Source organism: Hetaerina americana, unplaced genomic scaffold (assembly GCF_022747635.1).
Source record: "Hetaerina americana unplaced genomic scaffold, ioHetAmer1.1.p SCAF_10, whole genome shotgun sequence".
Classification (NCBI taxonomy): Eukaryota; Metazoa; Arthropoda; class Insecta; order Odonata; family Calopterygidae; genus Hetaerina; species Hetaerina americana.
Genome location: NW_027286070.1, coordinates 68423107 through 68438832, shown reverse-complemented (window position 1 = coordinate 68438832; position 15726 = coordinate 68423107). Strand labels below are relative to the sequence as shown.

General features: G+C 41.4%; 1 protein-coding gene across 1 annotated transcript in view; it reads right to left on the bottom strand.

Annotated features, from left to right (window-relative positions):
* Positions 1-9862: 9862 nt before the first annotated feature.
* LOC139699052 (zinc-regulated GTPase metalloprotein activator 1-like) overlaps positions 9863-15726 on the bottom strand; it is a 253362-nt gene continuing 247498 nt past the window's right edge. Inside the window, exons 13-14 of the mRNA XM_071598058.1 lie at positions 12485-12632; positions 9863-10310 (exon numbers count right to left, since the gene is read on the bottom strand). Of these exons, the coding sequence (XP_071454159.1) occupies positions 10246-10310; positions 12485-12632 (213 nt within the window). The 3' untranslated portion in view covers positions 9863-10245. The remainder of the gene's footprint in view (positions 10311-12484; positions 12633-15726) is intronic.

Below are 15726 nucleotides of genomic sequence, written 5' to 3'. Positions count from 1 at the left end.
GTTTCAATTTTCTGGTGATATGGTGAACGACTATCGTGAATGGACAAGCTTTTCGCACAGGTGAAATGAGCGGAAAGAACCTAAACCATACACGTACCATCGACATTAAAATATGAAGAAAAGAATACTTACATAAGAGTGAATATTAAACAGAAGGTAATTATACACCTTATTCTTTATTTTAAACGACTCATACAACATAATGTTTGACCTAAGTATTAATTTGTTTGCAACACCAAAATATTTCTTTCGCGATGACCCAAGTGAACAAAATTTTCAAAATAATGGATCAATTTTAGAAATTCATGTTGAACACATTTAGCGAATCCCGAGAACAATGGTTATATCGATACTTAGAAGGGCGTATTTATACAATCGGATTCATTTTTGACGAAGTTTCGCGAAGGGAAAAAATTTAAACTAAAATTTATGAGAGTTCACTTGACGCGCCAAATAGTTGTACATCCTTAGACCTCTATCTTGAATTATATTTGTTATCAGGATAAAAATCCACCAGTTTCTCCAAATAGATGAAAAATTTATTTTACCACAGAATTGTAAGAAATTCAACCCTCACGTCCATCACACAATTGGAAGAACTTCAATAATCTTTCAGGCAGCAGATGGATTCTCGATTACATGTAATATGCCATTTTTGGAAATACCTCGCTCACTTTCCTATTTTGCTTATTTAGGCGATTTTTTAATGAGTTGAAGGTTGTTTTTCGACGTTTCGCGTCTCATGTTGAGTAAGTATTGAGTGATGCCGGATTTTACTGGTCTGTTATATTTAAAATAACTCGCGTGCTAATTAAATTAAGAATACAAAGTAACTTTCCACTGTCCTTTATTAGCATACAACCGGTTTCAACGCTCAAGCGTTGAAACCGGTTGTACGCTAATAAAGGACGCCTTTGTATTCTTAATTTCATTAAAATGAATTTCCCCAAGGTTGAGCCAGAACCAATTGAATATTTAACTCGCGTGCTCTTTGAATCTACTCTTAATCTTTCTACGTGTTTATCCCATGCAAGAAACATTGCAAACACAGAATAGTTAATAACTCACTTGATAGAAGTAATTGTACAAATGAGTTAAAGCATATTAAACGCATCGCTAAACAGAGCCACAACGACTTAAAGGAGTCTATAATTGATAATATAATAAAAAAAGACAATTTTAAAAAGGTTCTTAGTGAACTCTACTGGTCACACTCAAGACGAGCCCTCCCGCTACATTAAACTTCCTTATCATCCACATTTAACTAAAGGTCTAGAAAAGATATTCAAAACAGTTAAGACAAAGATTTCTGTCAGTAATAATCATGAACTTAAACATTTATTGGGGAATACGAAAGACATGATCGACACATTCAATAAGGGAGATATTTACCAAATGTCTTGCGCCTCCTCATACAATGTTTCTTACATGGGACAATCACGTAAAAACATTGCGACTAAATTCCAGAAACACATGGGCCATTTTAAATATTAAAAACCAGAAAAATGCAGCATCGCTGAGCACATGAACGAAACCTCAGGAAACAACCTTCACCTCGTCAAACAAACACTCAATTACCTACTTGACACTTACGAAAGTTTTTTTTATTGACAAATTCAGAACGAACATTATTAACAGCGAGAAAGGGCCTATTCCGTACTAATTCTATTCTAAAGTGTATCAAAATTCACCGACTGTCCTTTTTTGAATCGTCCCTTCTGAACTCCTTTCATTCCTCCCCTCTTCCCCACTACCTCACCCTTTCCCTTCGCTCCTCCCCCAAAACGAACACCCCCTTTTTAACGTGATTGGTTTTTTCAATTCCCTATCCTGCCCCTTATTTATCTTAGTGCATGTATATATTGAACGTTTCTCGGTTTCCTGTATCATTTACAACCTACCGTGGCAAGTGCTTATTTCCTTCAGTTCCCCGAGGAGGGCCACCTAGTGGCCGAAATACGTGTATCCAACGCACACCCTCGTCTTTCTCTGTTTGCCGCTATCCCTGGACTTTGCTCTAGTTGAGTAATATCCTCCCAGTATTTAGGCTCTTTTTGAATATGTGAGTGAGTGTGTTTTTGCTCTGTGTTTGTCCCTGGTGCGGAATTGATAACCGTAAACAGTCACGGGTAGTGAGCATAGGGTCATAACCCAGGCATCCTTAGCGGAGTCTCTTAAACCCTGTAAAGGATCCCATTTGGAGTTGAGCGCGTGTGCCTGTAGTCGGTCACTGGCGAGGAAGTAACATTCCTGCAAACCTCCACAGAAGGGAATTCTGGTTGAGAGGTTGTAGTCGGTCACTGTCGTGGGATTCCTTCTCCCACAAACCATCACAGCAATTTGTAGTTTTCCTTTTGGACGAATGGTGCTAATTTATTACGGCCAATGGATTTTCTTTAAATTTTTTAAAGCTTCCTTCATTTTTTTTCTGCGATATAAGGATGAATATATTGATAATAATATATAAAAACTTCAGAATACTCAATCCCTGATGACTTGAACAATTGAAACATGTCCAACACCTCACGGACCACCTCGAGATATTTCGGGAGGAGCACGATAACAGCTCAATGCATTATTGTACCGAAAAAATCACGAGCTAACATAATTTTCAAACGAACTCCGGTGGAGACCACAAACATCACATCTATGCCACATTCCACCGGAATCGAAATTAATCACACACATCTGGTGAGAGCTAATAAAATAAATCCACACTCAGAGCACCTTCGAGTTGTGGGATCCAAAATCCACAGTCAAATCCCACGCACAATTTGAATGCTGCATTAAGATTAGAAGTGCATCAGGATTACTGCTCGCTTTGTAAGGAGACTCCCAACGTTTGCACACGACTCTGGAGTGGATGGGGGGGGGTGGTGGGAGGGAGAAGAATACACGGGGGCCGGCAGCGGTGAGAAGGTCTGAGTGACTTAGTGCCAGGGGCTGGGACGGGGATTAATTGCACAAAAGGAGAGAGAGGAGGGGGTGGGTCGTCGGGGGATGAGAGCACTCGGCATCAGAAGCTGGAGGGATGGAAATATGATGGGAGCGAGCGAGAAAAGAGGGCCAAATGATTGCGTGGCAGATGAAGGGTGAATTAATCGCCGCTGTCAATGGAATGAAAATCGTGCTGAGACAACCGGCGGGATCGAGTGGTACATAAATATAAATCCACCGACATTCGGTCGCATTTTCATCATAATCCTCTTCCCCGTCCCTAAATCTACCCTTCCCAGGCTGCTTCACCGTGCCCCGTCCTATTTCCCATCGCAAATTTACCAACTTCGTGGTTGCCAGATGTCCATTGGGAGGAACTGGACACGAAAACAAGCTAGGAGAGCGGCCACGTCACGTTGATTCCAACGATTATATGAAAGTACCTTTAGGGCTGCTATGCTGAGTCACGAAGTATTTTTGTGCGATAGTTCAGGGCTTTCAAGTTTAATAACTTTAGACTCCAAGAAGGGCATTACACGACGGAAATTTATACGGCAGCCCGCGTCGGTTATAACTCGTAATGCAATTCGTAAAAATTGAATTCATATCCATCAAGGAGTCACTGTATGATAAATATAATTAGTTAGTGGTCTGAAAACATTTAGCAAGCGAGGAAACAAGTTTAACTATGACACTAAAGGAATTATAATGGCCCTACACTACTTAGGTAGATCAGACCACAAAGATAAAATAAGGGAGATAGATTCCAGTACAGATACATCAAAGTACTCATTCTTTCCCCGAACAATCAGAAATCATAATAGTAAGAAACTGAAGTCCCTTTAGAAATACTAAAAACATTGAATTTACAAGTCGGAACAAAATTAAAAATTGCAAAGATGTTAGGTATACTTTTAGGTGCATGTGTATGTTAGTTGGTAGTTCGAGTGTTTGCATGTGTGTGGGGTGTTTGTTTGTGGATGGTATGAATTTGTGGTTCTTGCATGCGGTTTTTTTCTTTTCTAAATTACGGGTGGTGTCCTAACCGCCACACGCCCTTGCGGGGTATTAAGTAGATGTAGAAACACTGGTCGAATGTGGGCAAATAAGTGAAGAGTAAATTAATAGGTTCCCGCACTGTCTTGAAGCAATTGCCTCCCTCCCGGAAACGGCTGCGTTAGTAAGCTTCGGGTGATATGCCGTTTCTCCTCAGTTCTAGGGGTTGAGTTTAGCCCATATACGTATTGTTTGGCCGAGAATGCTAATATGGCCTGTCGAGGTAAACGTCCTCTTTCATGTCGGAACTAGTTTGCGTCCACCCTCTAATCTGAAACTGACAAAAATCGTCGCATGTCACTCGGAACTGAAGACGCCTCCAGAAACTGATGAGAAAATGTTACTAACGTAAGCCCACAAATACCTCAACCCCAAGCAACAAAATAAGTAAAGGTTTTGGTCGGAGTAAATCTAACGGGTACCTTTTACTCCTCACTCCCTAGCTAAGGGCGACATTTCGGTATGCCCACCGTTACACTTTGATTGCTTTCGTGGAGGGTCGGCTTAGTTTCCTCAGTAGATAACACGCCGACAACCTGAGAGTCGCAGGTTGTTTTCCTCTTCGAGCATCGTTCATTGGTCTTCGCATTCAACAAATTTTCCCAGGGTGTTTACGGAGCAAAATAACCTCAGATGCCTAAAATTCTTTTGCATAATACAAAAACCGAAAGTACTATTAATTGAGATTAATATTCACCGCGGATTATCTCGTGCCTAAGGACACAGACTAAGAAATATGATACACTCAAGTGCTGTATCAATTTTGTAAATCGAGGCAGGATTTCATACGCACAGTGGTCCGAGATAAGATACATTCTACCTCCAGGACGACTAGTGTCTACGGGTACAATTACAGGAGATACCCTTGGACGTTCTTAGGAAACAGTTTTTGGATACCAGGAACATATGTGAAAACACGGGCGTCGTAAGGGAAGGAACTGGCCCTATCACATCTGCCACGAATGTGCTAGCTTCTTTCCACGTCGGACATATTTGGAGGCGATATCCAACCTGACCCATCGAGCTGAGCCTCCATTCGAAGACGGGGCGTGGTAAGATATCAAGGAATAATAATTAATTTTCAAGGTAGACAGATTTTCCCAAGTTTTTAAGGTATACATATACATACAAGTCATTCACTTATTTCAACGAAACGCGCGTTTGAGTAACATATTACTATAATATTATCAATAATTTGACCCTCATGCTATCTTAATTATGATATAATCCCTCTTTATCATGACCCAAAGAGTTTCAAGGAGAGTCTCCCCAACGATTAGGTCACGCTGACATGCGAACGAGTCGACGGGACACTGGACCGAAACATCTCTGAAAAATCTGGAGATGGCCACGGAAAAATAAAGCCCTCAAAGTCCGCTTTCATCCGAAACCTCGGGAGGCAGGCGGGAGCGGTGAATTATTATGCTTGAGAAACCCAACTCTCAGGGCCCTTCACCCCCTCGTCGCAACTCTAGGCGAGTCTCTCTCTCCCCACGAGCCAAGGGAGGGAGCGGCGGGGAGACTTCTGGAAGAACGGGGAAGGACCGCGGGGGGGGGGAGGATTTCGACAAGAGGAAGGAGAGATTTGGGAGAGGGGGAGGGACTCGTCAGGGTCTCGAGTGCCACGCTGTTGACTCAACTGCTAAACAGCCCCTGGGGAACGACATCGAGGCGAGGCATTCCCCACCCACCCCCGAGGCAGCAGGCGAGAGGGGGAGAAGCAGAGGAGGAAGGAAGGACGGAGAGGGCTGGGGTGAGGAGGCGGCGACTACTGCCGGGGATTTCTGTGCGGAAGGAAGCGATGTGGTCCGAAGGGGTTGGATTTAGGAGCGAGAGGTAGGACGGGTGCGATTCAAAGAGAGAGAGAGAGAACAAAGGGCAGATCAAATAAAAGAAAGAAAGGGAATAGTGTTAGCAGTGCTGTTAAAAACACGGCGTCCACCGAATACAAAATTTCCATGACAACGGTGGTCTTCAATATGAAGATGAATCACTATGTCATCAGTGAATACAATAACCCGAAGCAGGGAAGGACTCCGAGTGAATTAATTGTAAATGAAAAATTAAAATTTTTATTTGCAACCAGCCGTTTCGTCTTCGTTGAAAATATCGAACTCTGCACGTCCGTTTGGGGGACGCGATTGGATTGACTCGAAATCTGGTGGAATCTTCTCATAAGCAGAGATGTGATAACTATTAGCACCAGGTCACCACTCGCATACGAATAAAATGGTCGCCATGGGTAATGTAAAATGGTTACATTGATTTTCTATTCGATGATAATACTCCTCCACTTAAAAGAATTAAATTGCATCCATATTATTACGACTTTGGCGGATTTTACGACTATCCGAAACTAAGGACGCTTTTTGTTATATTCTTCCAAGGCAAACTTTCTATGTTTATGATCTGTCGTTCGGGGAATACGGCTGAACGTTGGGAATATCGGCAACAATTGATCACACAAGACTCAACGCATTCATGGACCACGTACTTTGAAAATTAACAAAAACAACGGTGGTGGCAGAATTATAGGTGTAAATAAATGACAACTCGAGTTGGCTAAAAATATCCAACAAATTAAATTCATATGTGATCGTCAAGTTCAAAATTATCACCATCATTTAGTTTACAGACCGAATTACTGTCAGTTATCATATTTCCAGGTACCTACCTGCATTTCAAGATATATTTTTCCAGGTTCGGTTTATATCCACGTTCGCCGAACTCCCTGTAAAGGAAACAAAAGAGATCGTGGGAGGAGAGGGGTGAGAAGGATGGAGTCGGTCGTTCCTGGACGCAAGATTACATGAACACTTGAGGGTTTCAATCGATAGAGAGCTCTCTTCACGGAAAATTACACATAATGTTGCCACAGCGTGGTGCTTAAAATGGGGATGGATATTATCCAAAACCGTTTGGAGAGCGGTAAGGCAAAACTAATGGAGGGCTCCGAACCATGGGAAAACACGTGGCAGGACAACATGTGGGATCCACGGTGTTTGCCTCAGTCAAGACTTCCAGTGGCGGCTACGATACTTACGAGGGGGTATCGTATACTTCTAATGAAATCCTAAAAAATAACCTAGATGAAGACTTAATTTTAATTTAATATTCTTAAGACTTCTCCACAAAGTGAAAATCCAGAGTTAAACATTTCGCCCATCATTTCTTGACTTTCCGAAGGTCGTCATTGTGGAACTCAGCAGATTGCATCGAAAACCATTGTTCCATCTCTTGAATGACGTCATTTGTGTCGTCACCTCCAACCCCGCAATAGCTTTATGAGTTTTGAGAATGAGAAAAAGTCCCTTGGGCCGAGATCATTAGAATTGGGCGGATGTGGAAAATTTCAAAGTCACATCGCTTTCATTGCCGATTGCAGGTCGCGCCGTGTTTGCTTCTGAAAAGGAGTCAGCAGTCATGGAAACCAGTGTGCCTCTGACATCTTTGACACGTGCAGTTCTTCGTGAATAATATTCACCCCACCGCTGTAATTAAGGTTGATTCTCACGCATGATCGTTTGGATGGATGAATCACTCTTTAGTCAAATACTGTGTTCAGTTTGAACACCCCTATTCCACCTCACTACACTGTGCGCTGTTGCGTTAAATATGGCATTTTGCTATACAAGATGTTACTGACATTGACATTTATAAAACAAAACGGGAAATGTGAAAGACTTATAATTGAGAAGTTTACCACCAGATTAGGAAATTTCCAACTCCAGTCTTCGGGATTTTTCACCACAGGCACGCAACCGCTGCAAAAGGTCCACTTCGATTCAACGGAATCAAACTTATCGGAGATTGTTAAACTGAGCAAGCCCAATGCATTTATATTTACTTCGTTTAAATACTCAATAAAATTTAATACTTCCTGCAATTTTTTCCCAGACTTGAATAAGGAGAGACATATAGATTATATGTATGACAGGGTGCGGAATAATGGACGTTCAAAAAATAGTAGTTTAAAAAAATCACTCAATGAGCGCGCATGGGAAATAGCAGAGTGGGAGTAATGGCGTTAGCTGGGGTAAACGACGCCATTTTCAGTAGTCACTATGGAATTTACTGGTGAGCATCGAGGTTTTGTCGTAGAGACGTTCTTTAAGAACAATGATAGTGTGGTGGCGACGCAGAGGGCGCTGTGGTCTAGCGATGAAATGCATTTTCAACTCTCCGGCTCAGTTAATTAGCAAAAGTTTCGTTTCTGGGCGACTGACAACCCTCGCGAACTTCATCCAAGACCTCTTCATAGCCCCAAAGTGAGTTTGGTGCACTGTGTCCTCCATTGGCGTTAGTGGGCCTTACTTCTTGAATCACGAGGTTCAAGTGCCTCTGTGAACTCTGTGCGCTGTTGTGAGATGCTAGAGAACGTTTTACTCCCCGAAATGGAATAGTGTGGTGAGGATTATGACACAGAAGCCTTTTGGTTTCAACAGGATGATGCCACGGCTCATACCGCCCGTCGTTCACGCCAAATCCTGTATATTTCCCGGACGCCTGATCTCCTTACGAGGGGATGTTCCATGACCCCCTCGCTCGATCCCCAGATTTGAGCCCATGTGAGTTTTTCCTTTGAGACTATCCCAAATCTGAGGTTTATGAAGTTCGACCAAGGACCTTGGTAGCTCTTAAGGGGGCAATTGCAGATGTCATCGCTGGAGTTAGCGCAAGGTGTGCTGAGAAGAGTTTTTGAAAACTTTTTTGAATGACTCAGCATGTATATCGCTCACCAAGGGCGTCACCTGGATGAAATCATTTTCAAAACCTAATGAAAAAAATGGCACTGGATGTAGTTTTCAGAAATAAAAACAATTTTTAATTACATTGTTTTTTTTTCAAATTCACCCGTCAAATCAGGGAGGTCATTCTCCCCCACCCGGTACACACACACTCAATTGATTGAGTCAAGACTAATTCAGAGGATGACGGTTTGATTGTGGTAACGTCCATCATATCGTGAGTATAGTTTCTTTGTATTTCTGTCTAGCTAAGATTTAATCATCTCTAGTGCGCATATTTGAACATCATCTTCATCAGGGTTTCAATCCTAGGATTGGTTTGCTTCAGCCCTCCATTCTACTCTATTTTGATGTCAGTATCCTTAATCCATGATGCCTTCTCTGTTTTACGTCCTACTTTATTTGTCCTATGCATATGTCCATCAGTCTTCCTCCTGGAATCTTCCCTTCTATTTTTCTTTCTATTACATTCCTAATCAACCCATTGTGCCTCAATGTGTGCTCAAGCCAATCATTTCTTCTTCGTCATAGAGTTCTCCATGTGCTCCTTTCCTCTTCTTCTCTTGTATATACATTTATTTTCCTGTACTTCCTCGTTCCTTACTTTGTCCATCCATTTAATCTTCAGCATTCCACTTCCGCACCATGTTTCAACGGCTTCCATTCTTCGCTGGACCACTTTTCCAATGTTCCGAGTCTTGGAACCATAGAGCGCCATGCTCCACACGAAAGTCTTAAATGCGTGCATACATATATATAGATAGATACATATACACATATATATATATATATATAAATATATATATATATATAAATATATATAAATATATATATATATAAATATATATAAATATATATATATTATTTATTTATATAAATGTATATATATATATATATATATATATATATATATATATATATATACACGTTACGTGCATGATGAAGAGCGGAGTTGTAGGACCAATATCCTTACCGCTGAAATCGTTCAACAAGTGGACCAATAAATCCAAGATGATCGACGATTGACGATTATTACTCTGGCTTATAAATTAATAATTTCGGGCTTAACATTAAAGAAAAGATTTATTTTTAAATGAAAAATTGACCTCGTGATTCCACTATAATTTTTTTAAACACGCCATGGATGTTAGCGATGTCATCTTTGAAATTAAGGACGTCCTTGTACGTCGAAACACGGGTCGTAATTTAATGGTTTTACAGTGGACTTATGAAGTTACTTTTCTTCATTGAAATTCAAGTGCATAGATATTAAGTCACTTAGTCCAAGGGAATCCTATCATCAATGGGAAATCATCGAATGAAAGGTGACCCGCATCGTTTGAGTGGCATATCGCAATAGCCACAAATGGTTACCAAAGGAGCCATCTAACACATATACATATAATCTTCACCAGAGGAGTATCATATATCGAGATGCTTTGGAGAGATCAAATTGAGAAGCATTCACGACAATGTAACACAATATAATGGCTGCATCATTTATTTAGGAAGAGGATACAAGGCACTCCAATAGTAATTGCTCCAATTTTTCTCGATCGAGGTTCCGTCCTGAAAAAAAGAAGAAACTATTTAAGACTCCAATGAACGACAAGGAAATTTATGCATAACCTTTAATTCACTTTCTATAATTCTGAATTGCGATAAAGCAAATAGGTGAATGTTAGGTTACTAGAATCGCTAGAAGACACAAGACGGGGACCAGATTTGTCTTGTAATCGAGGAAAGTACATGAGAGAGTGAGAGGTAAAGTGGTTTTTGGGAATTCAAAAACATCAAAGGAAATGACAACCATGCAACAAACGGCGTTGAACCATGCATCTAGAATAGGCACAGCAAGAAAATGCTAGGCGAAGTGGAAGGGATTTAAAACATTCAAATACCACCAAGCAAACTCCCGATATCCAACAGCCATATGATTCCTGGACATGCATTCCGAGCAAGCATGACCATCTTACATCTACATCTACTTAATACCCCGCAAGCCATCGCAAGGGGCGTGTGGCGGGAGGTGTTAGGACACCACCCGTAATTAAGAAAGAAAAAAACCGCACGCAAAAGCCAAAAATGTACACAATCTACAAACAAAACATGGTATGCATTCATGCAAAAGCCTTTACAACCCACACACATGCAAACACTCAAACCACCAACTAACATACTCAAGCACCTAAAAATATACCTAATATCTTTGCAATGTTTATTTTTGCACGGACATGTAAATTCAATGTTTTTAATATTTCTGAAGCCACCTCGGTTTCTTAGTATTATGATTTCTGATTTTTCAGGGAAATAATGAGCATTTGTATCTGTACTGGAATCTATCTCCCTTATTTTATCTTTGTGGTCCGATCTACGTAAGTAGTGTTGGGCCATTATAATTATTTTTATGTAAAATTTAACCTTAGGGCCAACATCACTTCAAATTCAGTTCCGAAGGAGAATAATGGTAATCACAAGGAAAACAAGTACGATATATCTTTTATTAAACAAAGTAACTGTACATGGAACCGAAATAAATTACGATATTTCATTTCTAAGGAATCCTGAACTCATCGTATAATAAATATAAATACAATTAAAGATATCTTTCACAGAAGTCGTAACATTCAATACTGGCGAGGGCCCTTCAACCGTTAATGAGGAAACCAATTTTATGTAACCTTGAATGCCAGGCCATTCAAATGCCGGTCTTGAAGTGTTCCATGGATGTTTGCACTGTCTCAGCCCAGCAACTAACCATTGTACACAGATAATAAATTGGAATACGCCGCAAATATTTGGGACACTTGAGAGAAATCATTGATGAAGAAATTAGATAAGTTTCAGCAAAAATACTCGATTAGTCAAAAATAGTTATGATAAGAAGACGAGTGTGAATGGCCTTTTAGAGAAATCTGGCGGGGAGCCGCTTGATACTGGAAGAGAACAAGCGAGACTTAGCAAGGTTCAGAACACAAGAGTTTAGCAATGGCACAAAGGGAATTATTATGGCCCCACACTATTTGAGCAGATTAGGCCACAAAGTTGAGATAAGGGAGATAGATTCCAGTATAGATAGGTAAAAATATTCGTTCTCTCCCAAGACAATCAGGAATCATAACAGTAAATAATCGAGGTCATAATACTAATAATAAAAAAAAACATTTGAATTACAAGTAAGGACAAGATTGAACGCCGCGAAGACAAACGGTACATTCGTAGGTGCATGTTACTTGCTAGTACTGGTATTTGCGCGTATGTAAGTTAAAATGGGTTTTGAATGAAGATATTCGTTTGTGCGGGTGGCATGGCATGTTTTTGTTTGCTTTGCATGTGGTTCCATTTTATTTTAGGGTTTTTATGCTAACACCCCCCGCCACACGTCCTTGTGGCGGCTTGCAGGGTATTGAGAAGATGTAGACAATATCCCAGCAAGCAAGGAATATCGCGCTCCCGATCTTTGGTGTGCCATACCCGTGGTTTACCGACCTGAAAACCTCGTCCGGAACATAATCATAATTTAGTTACTTAAGAAAAGAGAAGGGTACAAATACATAAATCGGAATTGGTGGGCATTTTTCATTCATTAAGGAAGCCTTATTGAGGTGCACGGGGTCGAATGAACTTCGTGATCCCACTCCTTGCATCAGGCAAAACAGCAAGTGAATGAATGCAGACCACCACCACGCCACCGCAGAGGCGAGAGGGGTTAACAAGGCGAGCCGAGGAGAAGGTGAACTCACCGATGAAGATGAACCGGCTGACGGGAGTCTCGCCGTCGCTCGAGGGGCCGTGAGCAACGGCCGAATCCACCGTCTCCATGTCGTACATCTCGTTGACGGCCTGCAGGAGCACGTGACGCGGCGGCACTTCCGACAGCGTGACCAAACCCTGCGGGTGGGGAAGATCGAGGGTATAAGAAAAGGCAGAAACAGTTAAGCGGCGACACAAGTCGCTCGAGATTGTCGATTAATACACAAGGTGAGAAGAACACACAAGGGGGCGTGTTAATAGTGGATAACAAGGTTTTCAAATATTTTTTTTAATTCAGCAAAACAACCACTAGTTCCTCGATAAATGCAATGAATCAAAGATATCCGACAAAATTTACTTCTTTGGTCACATCATCAATAATCTTCAATTAAAATATCAATTACTTCATATTAAGTAAAAACAATCAATTACTGGTTGCTATACTGAATAGGGTACATTCGGATGCTCCGAAAAATTTCTACCACAAAATATTTATTTACTTTGCAAATGACATCAGTCGTTCAGGCACCTGAATATTAGATTACTGCTACTAAATACCTACTAGGAAATATGATCATAATGCCAATAAATCACCTAAAACGCTCCACTGGCTTTGTGAAATTAGTTTTACTCCCCAACGATATCATTCTCTTTACACAACAAGATTAAATTCCCTTTCCTTGATTGAAGAATCTCTCTCTTCCAGTCTGAAAGAGATAATGCCTTCATTTATCATGAATGTTTTTTGTTCCGGAGCGACTGCTTACGTACGTTCCTTATGTTCATAGCCTAAAACATCCAGTTAGACCCATAATTACGTTTCATGCAGGTAAATTAGGAATTAATTGGCATACAATATTGAAACAATAATCTGTTAGCACATTTCCCAGCATAATAGCAGGTAACAACCGGTGAAATAACCCAAGAAAATAATTCAGGTCCCCGAACTCTAAACGCAACGATTTAACTCATTAACAACTAATGCCCATCGGTCCAATCTCATCCAATCATAAATAAACGGCATCTTCACTACAGAGTAGCAAAATAGTAAAGTCGGCTCCAGCCATTAGGACCTCATTTCAAAAATGAGAAATAGGCTAGCGATGACAAGGGTTTTTATTGATCGAAGGCCGTAGTTATGGAGGGGGGGAGTAAGGGAGAAGAGTGATGAAGGAACAAAATGATCCGACAACCCCCTTCCGCTCCCCAGAGCTTTGTCCGTCCGTCTCCAGGCAACACCTACAACGCCGCACGCCCGCCCCCTCTCCCTCCACCATTAAGGCGTCCAACGGCGCTATAAAAACCAACGACGACACGCGTTCCAAACGAGGACCCGCCAAACTGGACGTTCCCTCGGGGATGGTCCCAAATCTGCCGCCAGGCACTGACCGTAAAGGCCTTGCCCAACACCAGCAGCAGTGGCCGACGACGCCACCGGCGGGCCTCGTTCGTCAAGGGGCGTCGGGAGATGGCATCATTGAAGGTGGCGGGAATCGGTGGGAGAGAGGGGGGGGCGACGGTGGAGGGAGCATGGACGTCCTGGAATGCGACAAGGAGGAGGCTGATGTGCAGAAGGGGGGAGTGAGTGTCGTGGAGAATTGATGGGGTGGATAATAAAAGGGGTGAGGTGCAGGGGCGAGAGGCAGGGGAGTGAACGGGGTTATGAGGGGGATGGATGCAGAATCGAAGGGAAGGGGAGACGCGGGGCGGAGGGTGTGCGTGGGGACGAGGGCGGGGAACGAGGGGGCTAAACAAGCTGGAGCCGGGGGAGGGTAGCATGGCACGAAGTGGACTCAGGGCCGTGAGACGTTTTGACTCCCCGAATGGAAATGCCATTGCCTGTCTCCCGCAGCGTGTGACCGTCGAGGGGGATACCTTGAGGGGCGGCGAGGGTTGTGCTCACAGAATGACATTCGAAGGGAGAATACCAGCGCTGAGAAGCGTTCCGAGCTAGACTTAAAGTAAATAATTTTTTCATTCCAACAGCGCTTAAGGTATAGAAAAAACTAACAATTTAAATTAAAATGAGAACTTAAGAAATTAAATGAATATACTGTCCGAATTAATTACCTCGTCTTAGAGTAAACATTAAAAGTGAATTGCTCATAAAAGGTGCCCATTGTCGACACGCACATACACAGAGAACACTATATTACTTACATCCATTTAATTATTAATAATTTAACCTAGATTAATATCGAGTTATGACAGGATTTTATTGGATCATGGCACTACACACTGCTCTACTCCTAAGCCCTAGCCAATATGACACAAAATATCCTTAAAAACTATAATACATTTCAAATTAAATCAATATTTAGCTCCACATACTTTCTAAAACCTTGAATTCCATCCAAAATGCCTATTCCTTGCCTCCTTCTTCCTCGCTTTCTCAACATTTCCCCATCCATTGCAGTCTCTTTGCCTCTCAGTAGCTACTGCATGCACTTTCCTTGCCTCCAAAATTCTCCCAACAACCGACTTTCCTACATTGCTTAATACGTCAAAGTTGTCTTTCCAATCTGTTTATTTTACTTTTTACTATCTCCCACACCCGCATAAGGTGCGTTTAATTCACAATATGCAACTTCCCATGCACAAAGACTCTGCTTTTTGAGCTCACGCAATATGCTTAACAAATGCAACTGGAAAACCTTGGGAGTTTCACAAAACACTGCTGATAAAAATAAAGCGTATAATCACTATACCTAGTTTTATATAATGCTCCGCTATAGCATTTCTCTCAGAATTATTTGGAAATGCTAAGGGTAGTGACGCATATTACTGCAGTGGATGATCAAGCTGGATTACGGCGCCATATAGAATGAAACAATACAAGAAATGGCACAAACACCAAGGTGACCTTAAAAAATTAATCAAATAAAAGTGTAAAAAATCCAGCAAAGGAAAAAAAGGTATTCGATCTAATAATCGTCAATTCGTGTGCTTATTGCCTAAGCTTTGCATTTTTACTACATGGTAAAATAAAAGGTATTTCTTAAGGCTTAGTAAAGCACATTTTTCATCTGTAAGACAAGGGTCCTCCATGTATATATATTTAAATAAAATATAAAACCAATGAATATAGTGAAATCATTCTTTAGTATAAGAGGCAAGGGGCGTTTCTAGAGGCCCCGAGTGAGATCATGAGAGCAATAACCCATTCCCATTTTACCTAATGTTTACCAATCATAACCACATCACCATACACTAGGACATTCACGAGATGCGC